At 41.7% G+C, this 20224-nt stretch overlaps 1 protein-coding gene across 2 annotated transcripts in view; it reads left to right on the plus strand.

The window, feature by feature from the left end:
• RASGRP3 (RAS guanyl releasing protein 3) overlaps nucleotides 1-20224 on the plus strand; it is a 75618-nt gene that overhangs the window by 32487 nt on the left and 22907 nt on the right. The window contains exons 3-9 of one of the 2 annotated variants that reach the window (XM_060244376.1): nucleotides 7768-7867; nucleotides 8172-8234; nucleotides 11806-11937; nucleotides 13800-13947; nucleotides 15986-16159; nucleotides 18471-18587; nucleotides 19096-19371. In XM_060244376.1, the coding sequence (XP_060100359.1) occupies nucleotides 7768-7867; nucleotides 8172-8234; nucleotides 11806-11937; nucleotides 13800-13947; nucleotides 15986-16159; nucleotides 18471-18587; nucleotides 19096-19371 (1010 nt within the window). Of the gene's footprint in view, nucleotides 1-7767; nucleotides 7868-8166; nucleotides 8235-11805; nucleotides 11938-13799; nucleotides 13948-15985; nucleotides 16160-18470; nucleotides 18588-19095; nucleotides 19372-20224 lie in introns of those variants that run through there. The other variant, XM_060244369.1, reaches the window with a different exon arrangement.

Below are 20224 nucleotides of genomic sequence, written 5' to 3' on the forward strand. Positions count from 1 at the left end.
ACACTCTCAATAATATCTACAGATACCTACAGGATGGAAGCCCTAGCGAATTAAAAGAATACTAAATCACCTGGACCAGATGGGCTACCTGCAGAGTTTTATAAAACATTGCTTATTGATACCATTTAAACATTTAATAGAAGCGGTCCAAAAAGAAGCTGAAGTTCCAAAATCGTGGCAAGAAGCAACAATATCCTTAATTCCAAAAGAGAGTGCGAACTTGAAAGATATAAGAAATTTTAGACCAATCTCATTGCTGAATGTGGACTATAAAATTTTTGCCTCAATTCTTACACAACACTTTAAAAAAGTTTTATCAGTGGTTATACATCAAGACCAGGCAGGATATTTGAAAGACAATGTGAGAACAATTTGTAATCTAATGGAATATTATGAAGCCCATCCTACAAGTTGTATTAATAACTTTGGATGCAGAGAAGGCCTTTGATAATGTGCATTGGCAATTTATGATATTGCAACTGAAGGGAATGGAATGTGGCGAGAATTTTCTGAGGGCAGTACAGTCAATATATTCATACCAAACGGTGAAGGTAAGAGTCAACGGGGAGTTATCAGAATCAATTCCTATCCAGAAAGGTATTCGACAAGGCTGTCCATTGTCACCCCTTCTTTTTATTTTAAGTTTGGAAATATTGAACAATCAGATTAGAGAAGACCCAAATATTAAGGGGGCCGTAATTAAGGGTGAACAATTTAAATTGAGGGCCTTTGCAGATGACTTGGTTTTTATACTGGAACAGCCATTAGATTCAATTGACCACTTGATGGGCAAGATTAAACAAGTTGGAGTATGGGAAGGCCTGAAGATAAATTATAATAAAACAAAAATTTTGGCCAAAAATATGACAACGGAATTAATTCAGCTCTTTCAGCAAAAATCAGGATTCTTGTTTGAGAAAAAAGTGAAATACTTGGGCATTATTATATCCAACAAATGTAGTAGTTTAAAGACAGATAACTAAGACAAACTTCTTATAGAGATTAAAAAAGGCTTGGATAAATAGCAAGATTTGAATATATCACTGATGGGAAGAATAGCCTCGATAAAAATGAATATTTTACCAAGATTGCTATTCTTATTTCAGACTATTCCGGTGCTTTTAACTAATGTGTTCTTCCAAGAAGTGAATAAATTGATTTCTGGATTCATATGGAAAAAGAAAAAGCCAAGAATTAAATTAAAAACACTTCAAGATTCCAAAACAAGAGCAGGTCTGGCTCTTCCAGATTGGCAATTATATTACAGAGCCTCAGTCTTATCGTGGGTAAGAGACTGGGTGTTACTGAACGACAGAAGACAATTGTTGTTAGAGGGACACGATCTCACTATGGGCTGGCATGTGTATCTTTGGTACCAAAGACTAGAAGGTCACTCATACTTTTAAAACCATTGGTTTAGGAAATCTTTGTATCATACCTGGTCATGGTTGAAACCTAGAATTTATCAAGAAATTCCAATATGGGTCTCTCCAGTAGAAGCATTTACCCCACCAAATCTTATAAAACCGAATCAGTTATATAAATATGAAGAACTGTTGAAAAAAGATAATCAATTGAAATCAAGAGAAGAACAAGAAGATACTGGCATCAGAATGAGTTGGTGGATGATACTGCAAATAGAATCTAGACATGTTAAGGATAAAACATTGGGCTTTAAAAAAGAACAGTATGTATTTGATAAAATATTCCTGGGCCCTCAAGAGAAATTTATCTTGAAAATATATTCATATCTTCTACAAATGAGTATGCAGGATGAGATTGTGAAGGACTGTATGGTTCAGTGGGCCAAGAATCCGGGTCGTAGCATCACATTAGAAGAGTGGGAAATGTTATGGAAATCTAATATTAAAATGACTAGGTCAGTGGCTTTTAAAGAAAATTTGTATAAGATGTTTTACCAGTGGTATGTAACTCCACAGAAACTTTCAAAGATGTATCTCAATATGTCAAATAAGTGTTGGAAATGTGCAAAGCAGGTGGGGTCATTTTACCATATGTGGTGAAAGACTTTTAGAAGATGGCCCATGAGTTATTACAGAAAATCTTGAAGACACAGATTCAGTTTAAACCAGAACCCTTTTTTTGAACATTTTCCCGATACGTACACAAAAGAGATGAGACATTTAATTGCTCATTTTACTACAGCAGCTAGAATACTTTTAGCACAAAAATGGAAGTTACAGGAAACTCCATCTAGATCCGAACTGATGAGTAAAATCCTGGATGTGGCAGAATTAAACTATTTATCTCAGCTGTTGGCGGGGAAGTCGAAGGAAGATGCAAGAAAATGTTGGGAGTAACTGTATGTCTGGCTAGACATGCAGGACACTGTGGTGTGAACTCATATTCTTATTTTATCCTCTAAGATATCTATTAAATATGGAAGGTGATTTTTTTTAGTTGAATAGGCATATTTAGAGTTTTCTTACAATCTGTACAAGAATCTACACAGATTATGTAGAGAAGTGTAAAATGAATGAAAATGTGTTACTGTAACTTTATAGAGACAATATAACCTCATGAAGACTGTACAATAAGTGTATTGCTAAACTGTCATCTTCTCTTTGTTTTTTCCTTTTGTATTCCCACCTTTTGTTATCTCTATTCCCTTTTTCCCTTACTTTGAAAATTAATAAAAACTTTTAAACTGGATGCCTACAGGATGATCTGCACTAAGCAATGATGTCACCACCTTGAACCATGACTCCTCAATCAAGGAGTTCTGGAACCAGTGGCCAACACAAGATAGGAAACCCCCATCGTCACACCAATCAAACCTAACGGAACTGTGCAAATCTGTGCAGACTATAAATGCACGATAAACAAAGCTTTACAGCAACACTCATAACTGGTGCCAGTGGTAAGCTACTTCCTTGCATCACTAGAGGGAGGTAAGGTTTTTGCAAAAATAGACTTGGCGCAAGCATACCAACAGCTGCCAGTAGACTACGACACAGAGGCCCAAACAGTTGTAACATACCGTGGTGCATTCAGAGAAGCGTCTCCAATTTGGAGTAAATGTGGCTCCAGGCATTTTCCAGGAACTTATGGAGGGCCTCATTCGGGGAATACCTGGCATCATTCGATACTTTAATGATATCCCCATAGCAGGAAGCACCATTCAGGAACTGGGTGACCGCCTCCACAAAGTACTTCAAAAGCTGCAAGAAGCTGGACTAAGAGTGCAATGTGAGAAGTGCTATTTTGGGGTTCCGCAAGTTGAATTCCTTGGATACCTCATCAATGTGGACAGCATCCACCCCATGGTGTCCAAGATCCAAGAAATCCGAAATGCACCAGCGCCCACCTCCAAAAAGGAGTTCCAGTCATTCATACTTTTACATTTTTACCACAGCTTCCTCCCCCAGAAGGCATCACAGGCTGAGCCACTGCACCGCTTCCTAGAGACCAAACATTTATGGTCATGGGGCACTAAGGAAAACAAAGTTTTTGCAGCTGTTAAAGAGCTACTATCATCATCAAGTATCCTCGTCCACTATGTCAAGAAAAAACCACTAGTTTTGGCTTGTGACACGTCACCCTACGGAATCAGGACTGTCCTCAGCCACAGACTATATGACAGGCAGGAAGCTCTTGTAGCATATTATTTATTTATTTTATTTTATTTATATTTACATTTATATCCCGCCCTCCCCGCCTAGGCGGCTCAGGGCGGCTAACAACATTTCACATATTTAACAAGGATAAAACTTTAAAATTTAACAATTAAAGAAATTAAAAATAAAAACCAGTTAATTAAGTTAAAATATTTAAAATACATAATTCATTACATAGAATAAATCTGGCAGCAGTAAACTTGTTTGGCGCTGGTTCTGCCAGTTTAGATGGTTCCATAATCGTATAGTAGATGGCGGCTCCTTATTCTTAGCAACTCAGCAGATATCAGCATAGGCTTGCCTAAAAAGAACAGTCTTGCAGGCCCCGCGGAACTGGTCAAGGTTCCGCAGGGCCCGCACTTCCTCCGGGAGCTGATTCCACAGTACAGGAGCCGCGGCTGAGAAGGCCCGAGTTCTGATATTTTGAAGTTTGACCTCTCTCGGCCCAGGGATAGTCAATTTATTTTTGCCCATCGACCTCAGTGCCCTCTGGGGTTCATACGGGGAGAGACGGTCCCTTAGGTAGGCTGGTCCTCGGCCATATAGGGCTTTAAAGGTAATAACCAACACTTTGTACTGGACTCGGTAGGTAATTGGCAGCCAGTGCAGTTCGCGCAGTCCCGGCCGTATGTGCTCCCATTTTGGGAGCCCCAATAATAGCCTGGCCGACGCGTTCTGCACCAGCTGCAGCTTCCGAGTCCGGCACAGAGGTAGCCCCAAGTAGAGGGCATTACAGTAGTCCAGTCTTGAGGTGACCGTTGCATGGATCACTGTTGCGAGGTCGCGACGCTCCAGGAAGGGGGCCAACTGCCTTGCCCGCTTCAGATGGAAGAATGCTGACTTGGCAGTGGCTGCTATCTGGGCCTCCATTGACAATGAAGGCTCCAGTAAAATGCCCAAACTCTTTACCTGGCGCGCGGGTTTCAATAGCGCGCCGTCGAAGGTTGGGAGAGCTATTTCCCCTCCTAGAGCGCCGCGATCCACGCAAAGGACCTCTGTCTTCGCTGGATTCAACTTCAGCCCACTCAACCTGAGCCACGTCGCCACGTCGCTACATCCTGGACTCTATTACTGGCAGAGCGGAATTACGCCCAAATTGATAAGGAAGCTCTGGCAATCATCGCAGGCATCAGAAAGTTCCACAACTATGTCTGTGGTCATCACTTTGAAATCATCACAGACCACAAGCCGCTCCTGGGACTGTTTGCAGCAGACCGGCAGACCCCACAAATCCTGTCACCCCGAATGCTGCATTGGGCTGTATCCCTCAGAGCCTACAATTACGCACTCTGCCACCTTGGGAAGGCTGTGACATGCCGACTCACTCAGTCACCTTCTGTTACCAGACCAACTCACCATCATTGCACATGATTTAGACATCATGCTGATGGAGGCCCTGCTTGAACTGCCCCTGCATGCATCTGATATCGCAGCCTTTCCTGCCACACCATGGCCCGTGTACTCAACGGGGTTTGGAAGGACTGTTTGTCTGGCTCAATCAGCAGAGAGTCCCAGGCATACCAAGCACGCCAACACGAACTCTCCATCCATAAAGGATGTCTCCTCTGGGGGAACCAAGTCGTCATCCTTCCCAAACTATGAAAGAAAGTCCTAGAGGCACTTCACAAGGGGCACCCTGGCATTGTAAAAATGAAGGCACTGGCCGGAAGCTACCTTTGATGGCCGGGTTTGGACTCGGAGATAGAAGCATGGGTCCGAGCCTGCCACCCATGCCAAGAGTCACGACCAGCGATGCCTCAAGCTTCAGTACACCCATGGGAGTCTACCCGCTCACCACAGTGTCGACTCCACATAGACTTTGCAGGGCCATTCCAAGGTCAAGTCTTCCTAATCATTGTGGACTCATATTCCAAATGGCTGGAGGTAGTGCTGGTTTCAGCCATGACTTTGGCCATCGTCATCAGGGCCCTAAGAAGACTGTTTGCCCCCCACGGTTTGCCCGACACCATTGTGTCTGACAACGGAACAGCATTCACCTCGGCCAAATTTCATCATTTTGCAGCCACAAACAGTATCTGGTTGGTGACATCTTCTCTGTTCCACCCCTCTACCAATGGGCAAGCTGAACAAATGGTCAGAACAACCAAGGACTCATTAAAATGGATGGTGTATGGGGACTGGCACTTGAAGCTTGCTGACTTCTTGCTTCATCAGCACATAATTCCACACATGGCCACAGGGTGGAGTCCCGCTGAACTTTTGATGGGCCACTGTCTTACCACATGGCCACAGAGACTGGGGTCATATGGCGTTGGCATATAGACCAGCTCTGGCAGCCAGAATGGGACTGCACCCCTGCCTTGAATGAAGAGTCTCCAGTGGCTCCATTGGAACCAAACATTCCTGCTCCTGAACCTCTAGTTACACCAATGTCACAGACTTCTTCTCCTGTGGCGCCTGCACCCACATCTGACACTGCAGAACAGGGCCAGCAATCAGACAATGGGACTGAGACACCCCCTGTTCCCACAAACGAACCAACATCAGTTTCGGAACCAGCAGCTACTCCAACTCTGAGGCGCTCACAGCGGAGTTGAGCACCTACAGGATACCTTAAAGACTATGTTCCCTAAACTCATGTGTATAGTTATCGTTTTGTGTGTCTTACTTAGGGGGGAGGGGTGTTATGTATTGTACATAGTTCTTGTAACGAAGTGTGCTTCTACGAAGTATGCTTCTGCCCTCCAAGATCCTGATGCCTATGTTCCGATTGGCTGTTCCAGGCATGCAATTGTAATATGCAAAATATAGGATCCTGGAGAGACCAATAGGGCCTGACCAAATGGGGCAGTTTCCCTCCCTCCCTCCCTCCCTCCCTCCCTCCCTCCCTCCCTCCCTTCCTTCCTTCCTTCCTTCCTTCCTTCCTTCCTTCCTTCCTTCCTTCCTTCCTTCCTTCCTTCCTTCCTTCCTTCCTTCCTTCCTTCCTTCCTTCTCTCAAAGATCTGACATTCATGCCTTGTGGGTCTCAAACATCTGATGTTTATTCTATGTGACTCTTGTATTAAGCAAGCTTGGCAACCCCTGGTATAGATGGAACACTGTGTCTGGGGGCAGTGATGCTCTGTATTCTTAGTGTTTGGGGGGCAATAGTGGGAGACTTCTGAAGTTCTGGCCCCACTGGTGGACTTCCTGAAGGCACCTGGTTTTGGCCACTGTGTGACACAAGGTGTTGGACTGGATGGTTCATTGGCCTGATCCAACATAGCTTCTCTTACGTTCACTAGAAGTATTCCCTTTGCTGCCTATACATGAAGAAGGCTATAACCGTATGCCCATTCGAGAACAAAACTCACACCTTACTTGAATTAGGTCTCTTCTACATAGAGATTACTGCCATATATATATATACACACACACAGAGACACAGACATATATACATATATTTATTTATTTAATTTTAATCCCATACTTCCTCTGTGGTGCTCAAGATAATGTGCAGAGTTTCCTCCTCCCTTATTTTATCCTCACAACATTCCTGTAGATAGGTAAGGCTGAGAGAGTGAGTGACTGATTCAAGGTCACCCCGTTTGCTGCATGGAGTGGCAATTTGAACCTGGGTCTTTTCTGCATAGTCTGACATTCTGAACACTGCATTAAGCAGGCTAGTATGAAAGAAAAATGTATGTGCAAAGCAGCTCTGGAAAAAAGCTACACTAGCCAGGGTCAATTAGGAACCGATTGTGGCCAAAGATCCTCCACAAGGTAAAATGGCATGGCCTTATACCAGGGTTGGCCAATGGTAGTTCTCCAGATGTTTTTTGCCTACAACTCCTATCAGCCCCAGCCAGCATGGCCAATGGCTGGGGCTGATGGGAGTTGTAGGCAAAAAACATCTGGAGAACTACCCTTGGCCACCCCTGCCTTATACCGTCCCAGGAAAAACAGGTGATATGAATGTATCTCGGTGCATTGATAGGACTGGCGTAGCACCCTTTCTTTTTTTATCTTCTGATTTCATTGTTGATAATTGTAGGCTGTATTTTTTTTCACCTTGCCCTGTATTACTTTAATATACATTGATTTGAATATATGTATGTTTGTGTGTTTACACATACAAGCTATAATGCATGTTATCCTGCTTTGAATCTGCTTGTCTGTGGTTTTACAGATCACAAAGAGGAACTGAATAATAATTTGCCAAGAACCTTCCTGTTAATGCATCGATGGTATCTACCATCCACAGAACTGGCTGGCAAACTTCTCTCCCTATATCCTTCAAGAGATCGTCATTAGTGGAAGAAATAATTTGTTTATCATTCAAATACTCTCAATGTAGAAATTTTTGAACAACAAATTGAAATATTGTGGCATTTTGCCCTTTAACTTAGAATTGGTCATTGGAAGGAATTAGGCCTTGTACAGTTTTAAAATTAGTTTCTTATTTTTGTCATGAATAGACATGTTAAAAACATATCGCCTGTCCAGATGATTTCTGCTTATTCAATTAAGAAAACAGTACCTTGCAAATGTTATAGAAAACCACGGACACAAAGATTTCTTTAACTGATTTACATATAGAGATGCCAGTAGAGAAAACACTGATGAAATCCGCTTAGAAATCTGTTACTTTATGAGGTAAGTGAACTTTTATTCCATTGGAAGGGTTTGTGTTCTCACTTTGTGTTAATTGATGACCAAGCAGGACCTTGGTTTATATTCTTATTTGAATCCTGCTGTGGTTGTGTGTCACCTGTGAATAGAGGTTCTATATTATATCCACAATTTTTCCATACAGCAGAATACACTTGGATTTAAAAACATTTTTAACCTCTCCTTCCTGCACCAATTTCAGTATGCCTTCACTATTTTCTGGGAGAAACTAACAAGATGAAGAGGAGCTCTTGTCAGTTTCACCACTCCAACATTTTTATCCTGCAGAGGTGCACTCCCATTTCTTGCACTCCTCAGGAGAAACGGCATCAGTAGGGCAGGAGAAACGGGTGGGTGGATGTTCTGGAACAAGGAGGAAGGATGGCCTCCTTATTCTCTCCCCTTCTAGCCCAGCACCTGGATTCTCTGTAGCATCCTCTGCAAGCAACTGGTGTCTTTTCTCCTGCTTGACTTGCAGTGGGAGAATGGGGAAGGCTGTGCTGCTATTGCTGTGAAGACTGGGACTGATTCCCCACTAGCCTTATGCCACTCTCACTCTCCTCTTCTCTAAAAACCAGTTTCTGTTTGCTGCGTGAAAAAGGTGAAACTAGTTGCAGCCCCGTGGAGAAGAGGAGTGTGAGAGCGTCATAAGGCTAGTGGGGAATCAATGTGTTTGATTACGAATCCCAGCAGTACTGTGCCTTGGAAAGGGGAATAGTATGCCTTGTCTTTCTCTTCCCTTCAGTCGGGAGGGTGCAGAACAAAAAGATCTAAGAAAGAAAAATGAACAAATGTTGGTACTGCAAAGAGGAAATGAGATCAGGAGATGATGAACTATTTTATTGAATGATGAAATACAGAGCAGGATCTTTGCTACCCATCATTTTCCCCATAAAGCTGAACATACTGGAGGAAGGGCATTCAATTAAATTGCTGAGCAGTCGGGTTAAAACAAATAAAAGGAAGTACTTCTTCACCCAAAGGGTGATTAACATGTGGAATTCACTGCCACAGGAGGTAGCGGTGGCTACAAGCATAGCCAGCTTCAAAAGGATGTTATTGAAGTCAGACTGACTGGCCTGTAGTTACCCGGATCTCCTCTGGAACCCTTTTTAAAGATGGGGGTGACATTTGCTACCTTCCAGTCCTCAGGAACGGAGGCAGATTTCAATGAAAGATTACAGATTTTTGTCAAAAGATCCACAAGTTCAACTTTGAGTTCTTTCAGAACTCTTGGATGTATGCCATCCAGACCTGGTGACTTATTGGTTTTTAATTCGTCTGTCAGTTGTAGGACCTCCTCTCTTGTCACCTCAATCTGACTCCGGTCTTTCAATACCCCTTCCAAGATAAGTGGTTCTGGAGCAGGCAAACACATCATCTTCCACAGTGAAGATGGAGGAAAAAAATGCATTCAGCTTCTCAGCCATTTCCCTATCCTCCTTCAGTAATCCTTTGACCCCTTGGTCATCCAAGGGCCCCACTGCCTCCCTGGCTGCTTTCCTGCTTCTAATATATTTGAAGAAATTTTTATTGTTGGTCTTTATGTTTTTTGCAATATGCTCCTCATAGTCCCTTTTTGCCTGCCTGATCACAGTCTTGCATTTGATTTGCCACTGCCTGTGTTTCCTTTTATTAATTTCACTTGGACTAGCTTTCCACCGCTTAAAAGAGTCCTTCTTACCTTTTACAGCTTCCATTACTTTGTTTGTTAACCATGCAGGCCTTCTCTTATACCTGTTTGTGCCTTTCTTAACTTGTGGTATATATTTTATTTGAGCTTCTAGGATTGTAGTTTTAAATAGCCTCCAAGCTTCCCCAAGGGTTTTGACTGTATTTACCTTTCCTTTCAGTTTCCTCTTCACATGCCTCCTCATCTCAGAGAATTTACCCCTTTTAAAGTTAAACGTGGTTGTGCTGGTCTTTTGTGCAACTCTCTATACAAACAGTGAAATCAATAACGTTATGGTCACTGCTCCCAAGTGGTGCGATCACTTTTACATCTCTCACCAAATCTTGGGCATTACTTAGGACCAAATCCAGGATCGCCCCCCCCCCCCTGGTAGGTTCAGAGACCATCTGCTCCATAGCACAGTCATTGAGAGCATCTAGAAACTCAATCTCTTTCTCTTGACCACTGCAACTTGGGATCAAACTATGAGGAAGCCATAACAGTGAGTTACAAATCCATCCTGAGAGACGAGAGTAGGAGGTGTGTACTCAATAGCAGTTAAGTGAAGGCAGCCTGCTTGCTTGGCAATGCTTCCCCTGGCTCTTTGAGAAGGCCAAAGCAGAACCTCTAGTTCATGAACAAATCTAATTCCCAAATCTCACCATAATCCTTGTAAAGCAAAAGGATACAGTGAGAATTTGGGAAGGCTGCCTGCCCCTCCCTTGTCTTGAAACGATTTAATAGTGTAAATGTCATGTCTGAATGCAGGCTGTTCAACAAACTGTGATGGGGTGGGTAGGTGCTAAACAAGGATTCTAAAAAGTGGTTTGTAGCTGGCTTGTTAATTGTGCATAGAATATTTTTTAACTAATTAATTAAACACAATTATGTAATTGCGATTGACACTAATTGTAGCTTGTCATAATATTTGAATATCAAAATCTCTGTTTGTTAGTGTCACATCCTCCCCTGTCAGCTTTATATGTGGTGCCTACAGGGAAGAAAGCAGAGAACCACAGAAATTTCCCTTCTACTTTCCTGCCTTGTCCCTCTTCCCTGCTCAGCAACAAAACCACAAGGAAGAAAGGGGGAAAGGGTTGTCAAAGGTCTATTTTTATTTCAGTTCTCCAGATAAATTAAAATGGTTGAACAGAAAGGGAAGAATAGCTGATGGTTGGCAAGAGACAAAAGAGTGAAAGGGCTGTAAAATGTCCCCCCCCCTCCCAAGTTTAAATGTTCAGAAATTTAGTGAAATAGCTGGACAAGAATGAGGAATGGGAAGGAGAGAGAGGAAGACTTGCTATAAGCTCTCCCCCCGCCCCCCAAATTCACCTTCCATTCTTCTTCCAGGTTGCATATGGGTGGGATTTTAATAGCAGTCTAGCAACACAAGCATAGCATTAGGATATTCTGCCTGGAAGCCTGAAATGAAGCAAACAGAAGATAAGCTGGAATTTACAAACTGTGTTTTTTTGTGTCTTCTTGATAGACTTACTAAGACTTGAACAACAAGTTGAGCTTAAACAAATCACAGTATATTGTGACATCTGAATGCAGCCCCATAGTCTGTGTTTTAGGGGACTCAAAAGTAAACCATGCTTTTCGAGAGTGCCCATCCTCTGTGAGGCAGTGAAAAGTTCACTTGCTGGGGTTTTTCCCACCATGGCACTAAGTGATGGGAGAAGCCATACCTTTGGGATGCCTTCTACTATATAACTAATTAATGATACAAAGCACTCTTTAAGTCAATATTTGGTGAATTTGGTTTAATAAAGACCAATTTTTCAATGTATTTTAGTAAATTAGACTATAGCACATAGGTATGTAGTTTTTTAAAAGGCTGTGGGTTGATATCTGAATGTACTTTCCTCTCATGGTTTTCAGATATTGGATTTTGGAATTTCCTGCAGAATTTAATCTGGACCTTGGCTTGGTTCGTCTGACTGAGGAGTTTCAAGAATTAGCCTGCCATCTGGGTTATGAAGAACACAGTCATCTTATCGACATCTCTAGCATGTAAGGTTCATAATCTGTGAGGTGCCAAAGACTGATTATTTAACTGGGACTGGCAACACTAAAATAATATTTAATAATATTGACAGTAATTGTCAAGCAACAAAAAGGTGTTTAATTGCTTTCTCAGTCTGGACCGTCCCACATTTCAAAGCAGGAGAAAGTGTGTAGACCACAGGTAGGAAGCATCTATCTTTCCCCTATGAACCCACCTTAAGTTTCCCCTTTAAGTGGGGAGGGGCCATGACACAGTGGTGGAGAGCATGCTTTGCATACAACCCATGGCATCTCCAGTTGAAAGGGTCTCAAGCAGCAGATGCTGAGAATGGCCTTCCTCTGCTGGTTATGCCTATAGATCTGATTGTTGTTCTTTCCTTGCCAGACACACTGCAGAGCTGATTCAAGTATAAGCTAGGTGGACCAACTGTTTGACTTAGGCTGTTTCTACACTCAGGGTTGATTCTGATTTTATGAGCATTGAATCCGCCTACAGAAAACTCCTGTTCAAAAGTCCTCTTGTAAAGTGAGGAGCAACTCCAGGGTGAAGCCACTTTTGGTGCCAATCCAAGAAAATGAGTGTAGACAACAAATCCCAAAAAATGGATTTCAGTGCCAATCCAAGAAAATGAGTGTAGATACCTTAAAATAATGCAAAGCAAGACAGAAGTGTCTTGCTTTGCATGTAGATGTAGATGAACATTTTAAATGCACCAAGAGAGGATCTTCTGTCAAGTATAGAAACAGCCTTAGTATAAGGCAGTTTCGTATGTTCATATAACTGCAAGCTGCATCATGAGACTATCTCTCATTCCCTTTCTTTCAAATGTAAGCAAAACAAAGAAAACAATGGTGAAACCATTCTTCAGCATGACATAGGTGGGAGTTCAGTACAGGCGTGTATGGCTTGACTTACAAGTTCAGTCAAACATTTTAGGATTTTCCCACACTTCATAATCATGGATGGATCAATATGGCTATTTCTGCAGCATTCAGTGGGCCTTTTTGCGGTACCTTGGTCATTTTACACATCAGAAAATTGAGTTACCGTATTTATTGTCCACTTTTCTCACTGAAGCGTAAAGCATACAGTATAAATTGGTAACAGTCTATACAAAGAAACCTTTAATTAGCATAGTGTAGGCTGATAAATATCAAGAGCCCCGTGGCGCAGAGTGGTAAAGCTGCAGTACTGTAGTCGGAGCCCTCTGTTCACGACCTGAGTTCGATCCCAGCGGAAGCTGGTTCAGGTAGCCGGCTCCAGGTTGACTCAGCCTTCCATCCTTCCAAGGTCGGTAAAATGAGTACCCAGCTTGCTGGGGGGGGGAGTGTAGATGACTGGGGAAGGCAATGGCAAACCACCCCATTAAAAGTCTGCCATTAAAACGTTGTGAAAGCAACGTCACCCCAGAATCGGAAACGACTGGTGCTTGCACAGAGGACTACCTTTACCTTTTTAGGCTGCTAAAAACAATACTAGACATCCAATAAGCAATGTACCAAAATCTGAGTGAACATAGCATATTAGGCATAACATGGATATAATAAGGAAAAAGTGGTATTACATCTGTAGAAAATAATGAAACAACATGGTGATAAGTGCAGGAAACTTCTAGAGAGTGTCCCTTTCCCTTTATAAAGCACATTCCTGAACTATTCTATTATAGTGTAGCCCTATTACCTGTACCAGGTACAACAGGCTGACCTAGAAATAATTTACTTCAGATTCTTCACCTTAACCTCATCTTGGCTGACTGGCTTTTATATTATGTGCCCTGGCAATGTTTTAGGTGGGTTCTAGCTCTACTTCTACTGTTATATTCCTGGGCACCAAGTGCTGAAAATGGCCCCTCCATTCTCTTTTACAGTCCTTCTTATGACTGGATGAGAAGAGTCACACAAAGGAAAAAAACTTCCAAGAAGGGAAAAGCTTGCCTCCTGTTTGATCATCTGGAACCCATCGAGCTTGCTGAGCACCTCACTTTTTTGGAGCATAAATCTTTTAGAAGGATATCTGTAAGGAATCCACAATGCCATGTCACTTAAGTTATGTGACCAGCACTGCTTATATCCGGCTTTGCTGATTTTCCGATTCATGAACGGTTCCATTAACCGTTACTGGGAGCCTCAGGAGAGATTCACACACGCACTTATTGACTTGCTTATTTTCACATGTCAATCACAGATTAATCACAACAGATTGAATTGTGCATCATTTAACATCAAAATGGAGACATTTCACGCATTCAGCTGAGAGTGTTCAGGTTTTGAGTAATGAAGTAATTGGAGAGTATGTAATGTACTGTAACAAGATGATTTACATCAACATCCAAATAGGGAATCTGAACTAGTTAGCTTTCTAAGAATCACTCCTTTAAAACAGCTCCAGAAATTTCAAGGATTTATCAGATTGAAAAATGACTGCAGCCATTAATGCTTTGATATTACAAATGAATTAAATGCAAGTTCTGTTCTTTGAATTAATATCAGCAAATCATGCAGGAAACCTTCAGAGAGTTTTTAATATTTTATTGGAGGAAAAAGAAATAGTTCTTTTTATTAGTCATACAAGCAAGTGAAAATTGGCCCTATAGCTACTGCAAAGACAAGTGCCAAAATTATCAAAGCTCCTACCATTTCTCAACCATATATATAAAGTAAATAAAATTTAAAGCAAACTAGATTTCAGGTTATTGTCTTAAACTGCTTTTAGGAATTTTTCTGTAAACCCAAGTCTCTCTCACAAACAGAGAAATCTCATCCAGTATCTTCTGAGAGTTCCTTCCAGAGAAATATGATTTGCTTTTCAATGCATTTATATGGAAAAATGGCAATCTTACTGTACACCAGATCTTTTCAAACTTAAACATGTGATCACTATCTAGATAAATTATTCGCTTTTCACTGTTGATAAGATAATCAAACAAATGCATCTAAAATACATCTGATGTGTGCTCATTATCTTTTCTAAAGCAAGATTAAAAGGTCAAATAATAAATATAACGTTTCAATAACTGTTTTAATTAGCTGTCAAAGATAAAAGAAAAGCTTTACGCAATCAGAGTGAACTATAGATGAAACTGGTATGAGTTCAGAACTGCAGGGCAACATGCATGGTCATCAAGAAAAATCATGATATGGTCAACATGCTGCTACAGTACACTCGTTGAGGAACCAGCTCTCTGACCACTGTTTTCTTGCCCAAGCAGAAGGTGGTCTACATAGTAATGTGTAACTATTGATGAGGATGGGATATAATAAAAGTCAAGAAGTACAGTGAGGTTTGTGAAAGGAGGATCCAAGAACAGATGCACAGAATCACTCAGCATTGTCCACAGTCCTCATGAGATTGCTGACAAGCACAGTGGACCACCGTACCTATAAAGATACACAGTTGTTGAAGCTGAGTTTTTGTGAGACAAAAACTGTAAAATGCTTTGTACTTTTAATATACAAAATGTCAGGTTAGATTTAAAATAGTGCAAGCAGACTTCTGCTCACACATTTAGGGTTTTGTTTTCCTTCTTCCTTCTGTACACTCCCTGCACACTCCAAGAAGCCACTTCTAAAGTCTGTTTCAGAGGACAACCACATTGAACTGCAGTAGGTAGTTTTGAGTCCAGTATCACCTTAAAGACCAACAAAATTTTCAGGGCATGAGCTTTCAAGAGTCAAAACTCCCCTTCATCAGATACTAGGTCTGTTCCTCCTCAAAGGCATAGGAAGTAGAACAGTAGGCTACTGACAGATGTCGTAATTTGTGGAAATTGGCAAAAAGATCTCCACCTTCATATGAGCAAAAGTGTTTCCATTGATATGGGAAGCCCTTTGAATCCCAGGCATTATAATGCAATCCATAAAACATCTTCAGTGCTATTTGAGCGTTATGCACAGTAGCAGATTTAAATTAAATCAACTGAATATTCGCAAAGATGGAGTCCTGTGAGAACTTTTCTGTCAGATTTTCTAAGAAGATGGATGTTGTCAAAAGGTGATGGTCTGGTACATTTATGTGATCTGGGTAAACCCTAACAAAATTATTTCATTTGTGTAGTTTACAGATTATCAGAGCTATGTGATCCATGGTTACCTGGAGAACAACCCAACTCTGGAAAGATCCATTGCTTTGTTTAATGGCATCTCTAAGTGGGTCCAGTTGATGGTCCTTAGCAAACCCACCCCACAGCAAAGGGCAGAAGTAATCACCAAGTTCATCAATGTTGCACAGGTAATTCTGACCTTGCAGCTAGTTTTTGTCCAGTGGAATGAAATACATTGAAATGCTGGCCACAGACATGGTGTAAAAAGATAATAATACAGAGTTGCAAACATATTTACTTGAATTATTTTTTCTGAAAAAAATAGTTTTAAAAACAATCAGCCCAATTTCTAATCAGCAAACAATAATTTCAAATTATTGAGCAGTGAAGTGGCCAAGTTTGCGGATGACACTAAATTGTTCAGGGTGGTGAGAACCAGAGAGGATTGTGAGGAACTCCAAAGGGATCTGTTGAGGCTGGGTGAGTGGGCGTCAACGTGGCAGATGCGGTTCAATGTGGCCAAGTGCAAAGTAATGCACATTGGGGCTAAGAATCCCAGCTACAAATACAAGTTGATGGGGTGTGAACTGGCAGAGACTGATCAAGAGAGAGATCTTGGGGTCATGATAGATAACTCACTGAAAGTGTCAAGACAGTGTGCGTTTGCAATAAAAAAGGCCAATGCCATGCTGGGAATTATTAGGAAGGGAATTGAAAACAAATCAGCCAGTATCATAATGCCCCTGTATAAATCGATGGTGCGGTCTCATTTGGAGTACTGTGTGCAGTTCTGGTCGCCGCACCTCAAAAAGGATATTATAGCTTTAGAGAAGGTGCAGAGAAGGGCAACTAGAATGATTAAAGGGCTGGAGCACTTTCCCTATGAAGAAAGGTTGAAACGCTTGGGACTCTTTAGCTTGGAGAAACGTCGACTGCGGGGTGACATGATAGAGGTTTACAAGATAATGCATGGAATGGAGAAAGTAGAGAAAGAAGTACTTTTCTCCCTTTCTCACAATACAAGAACTCGTGGGCATTCGATGAAATTGCTGAGCAGACAGGTTAAGACGGATAAAAGGAAGTACTTCTTCACCCAAAGGGTGATTAACATGTGGAATTCACTGCCACAGGAGGTGGTGGCGGCCACAAGTATAGCCACCTTCAAGAGGGGTTTAGATAAAAATATGGAGCACAGGTCCATCAGTGGCTATTAGCCACAGTGTATGGAGCACAGGTCCACCAGTGGCTATTAGCCACAGTGTATGTGTGTATATAACATTTTTTGCCACTGTGTGACACAGAGTGTTGGACTTGATGGGCCGTTGGCCTGATCCAACATGGCTTCTCTTATGTTCTTATGTTCTTAATAATAATCACCAATAATGGAAACTGGAACTAACAATTGAAATCACAAACAATGGAACAGACTTCAAGCAAAAAGCTTGAGTTAACAGATTTTTCTCCTGATGGCTACAACTACATGGGTTGTCCACTACTGCTACACTGATTCATTTCATATGTATTGGATTTCAGTTATTAACCACAGCAGAATGTGGTGAGGAGGTAGAATCAATACATTGGCTTTTACATGTATGATTATCACCTCAGGTTTATAATTAAATATTCAAATAGCCTAAAATAGCAGATGGAGGCTAAAGGAAAGGAAAGGAAAGGAAAGGAAAGGAAAGGAAAGGAAAGGAAAGGAAAGGAAAGGAAAGGAAAGGAAAGGAAAGGTCCCCTGTGCAAGCACCAGTCGTTTCACACTCTGGGGTGACGTTGCTTTCACAACGTTTTCACGGCAGACTTTTTACGGGGTAGTTTGCCATTGCCTTCCCCAATCTTTTACACTTTCCCCCCAGCAAGCTGGGTGCTCATTTTACCGACCTCGGAAGGATGGAAGGTTGAGTCAACCTTGGGCCGGCTATCTGAATCCAGCTTCTGCTGGAATCGAACTCAGGTTGTGAGAAGAGAGTTCAGACCACAGTACTGCTGCTTTACCACTCTGTGCCACGGGGCTGCTTGGAGGCCCTAACGCCTCTTTCTCATTTTTCACCCTGAGGTTACATTGCTAAGTATATTACTTGAGGAAAAAATCTAATTAACTTATTTTTTAAAAAAGTTTAAAATCAAGTTGTAAGATAGTAGCTTTTGCGTGTTTTTTTTTGTAGACATCTTTTTTAAAAAAAATTGTCTACTGATTCTTCTACTAAGATTATTTGAATTTCATATAGCATACATATGCTTTGAAATACCTTTTATCAGTTCCATGAACTTTAAAACTCTCAGCTCTTCAGTCTTTAGTCCCATCAGCCTCAAGCTCAATAGCCAGCACTTATCATTACAGGCCTTGGGGATAGTGACTTGGCCTTTGCTTATCAACTGAGAAATGTACCAGCCTCCTGTAAGTGACTGTTCCAAAACTAGCTCTTGCCCTGCATTGATCACAGAGCATGTAACTCTAACTTTTAAGAAACATTCTTACATCTGACTTCCTTACAGAAACTTCTGCATCTTCAAAATTTCAATACACTAATGGCAGTTGTAGGAGGACTAAGCCACAGCTCTATTTCCCGTCTCAAAGAAACTCATTCCCACCTTTCCTCAGAAGTTACAAAGGTATGGAAATAACAATATGAAAACGAACTTCTGTTTGTTTAAAGAGTAATGTAATTTAAAAAAAAAAAGCAAGGGAACTTGAATACAAACTCTGAATATAAAGTTGCCTCATATGGAGTCAGGCCATTGCTTTATCTAATCTACCACTGTCTACTTTCCTGCTCTCCTGAACTTCCAAGGGCTGTCACATACTGAATCACTTTACCTGGCCTCATACCATGTGGACTCAACATTTTAAGAAGGAAGGAAGGAATCTACTTTCATTACTTGCCCAGTTTCATGACATCCCCCACCCCCGGGTGACCAGGGCCTTTGAAATATTGCCCCTGAAGTTGTTTTCCCACTCTTTCCAAGGTCATGGGCATCTATGTTGCTTTTAGTATTGGATCATGGCCAACAAATGATGTTTCTAGGCATCCAATATGATCTCCCTAGGTTCCATGCATTTACTATTGAACAGATCAATGCTAGGAATGGTTTAGTAGTTTCCTCTGTTCCTTGTTTGCAGAATTGGAATGAAATGACTGAACTGGTCTCCTCCAATGGAAACTACTGCAGCTATCGCAAAGCTTTTGCTGATTGTGTTGGCTTCAAAATCCCAATCTTGGGAGTCCACTTGAAGGACTTGATTGCAGTTCATGTCGTCTTTCCAGACTGGACTGATGAGAATAAAGTCAACATTGTGAAAATGCAGCAGCTTTCAGTTACACTGAGTGAGCTGGTTTCTCTGCAGACAGCATCTCATCATCTTGAACCAAACATGGATTTAATTAACCTGCTAACAGTAAGTTAAGAAAAATTGGGCTTGGAAATATATTTTCTCATTCTATTGTCTTCTCCATTCAAATCAAGAAGGTGGTATGGGAGATTGAAGTAATTCAGCTGGACTGCAACTTATGATTACCAGGTCCCCACTGGGGGCGGGGGATCCCCTGCTGCCAGCAGGAACTTCCCTGCCAATTCTGAGCTGACCAAAATGACAGGAAATCAGGGGGAGTGTCAGCAGCATCCTAGCACATCAACCTCTCTCCCTAGGCACCCAGAAGTAATGTCAGCTCATTGCTGGGGAATGCCAGGGATGCTTTCACAACTAGTCTCCAACGGCAACCCTCTGAGTCCAATCCATAAGGAGTGGTATGAAGCATGACCCCCTGATACCTCTATCTCCAAATACCTCAATGATATGGCATGTTTCATGGTATCAAAAACTACAGAGAAATTTAGTTCGAGCCCTTGTCTACATTCAAATGGAGATAATTAACTAAAGAGCTGCTGATGGAGGAGGAGGAGGAGGAGAAGAAGACGAAAAAGAAGAAGTTAATTTATACCCCACCCTTCACTCGGAGTTTCTGAGCAGCTTACAATGGTCCAGTAGTGAAAACAATAAGGGGAGGGGGGAGTATGGAAAGGGCCCAAAACAGAGTTTGGGGGTGCAAGTCTGTGGTAGGGTAAGACAAGACACACTTGAATGGTCATGTGCTAGCCTTGATATAGCAAAATCTTTGCCCTCAGGAGATGTCAGGTGGTCTGTAACATGTAGGTCAGATGACCTGTGATGCTGTATGACACTTCTTACACGCCTCCTTGACATCACCAAAAGGGGCAGGCTCCCAGGAGGTTGACCAGATTAATGGGAC

Source organism: Heteronotia binoei, chromosome 1, assembly GCF_032191835.1.
Source record: "Heteronotia binoei isolate CCM8104 ecotype False Entrance Well chromosome 1, APGP_CSIRO_Hbin_v1, whole genome shotgun sequence".
NCBI lineage: Eukaryota > Metazoa > Chordata > Lepidosauria > Squamata > Gekkonidae > Heteronotia > Heteronotia binoei.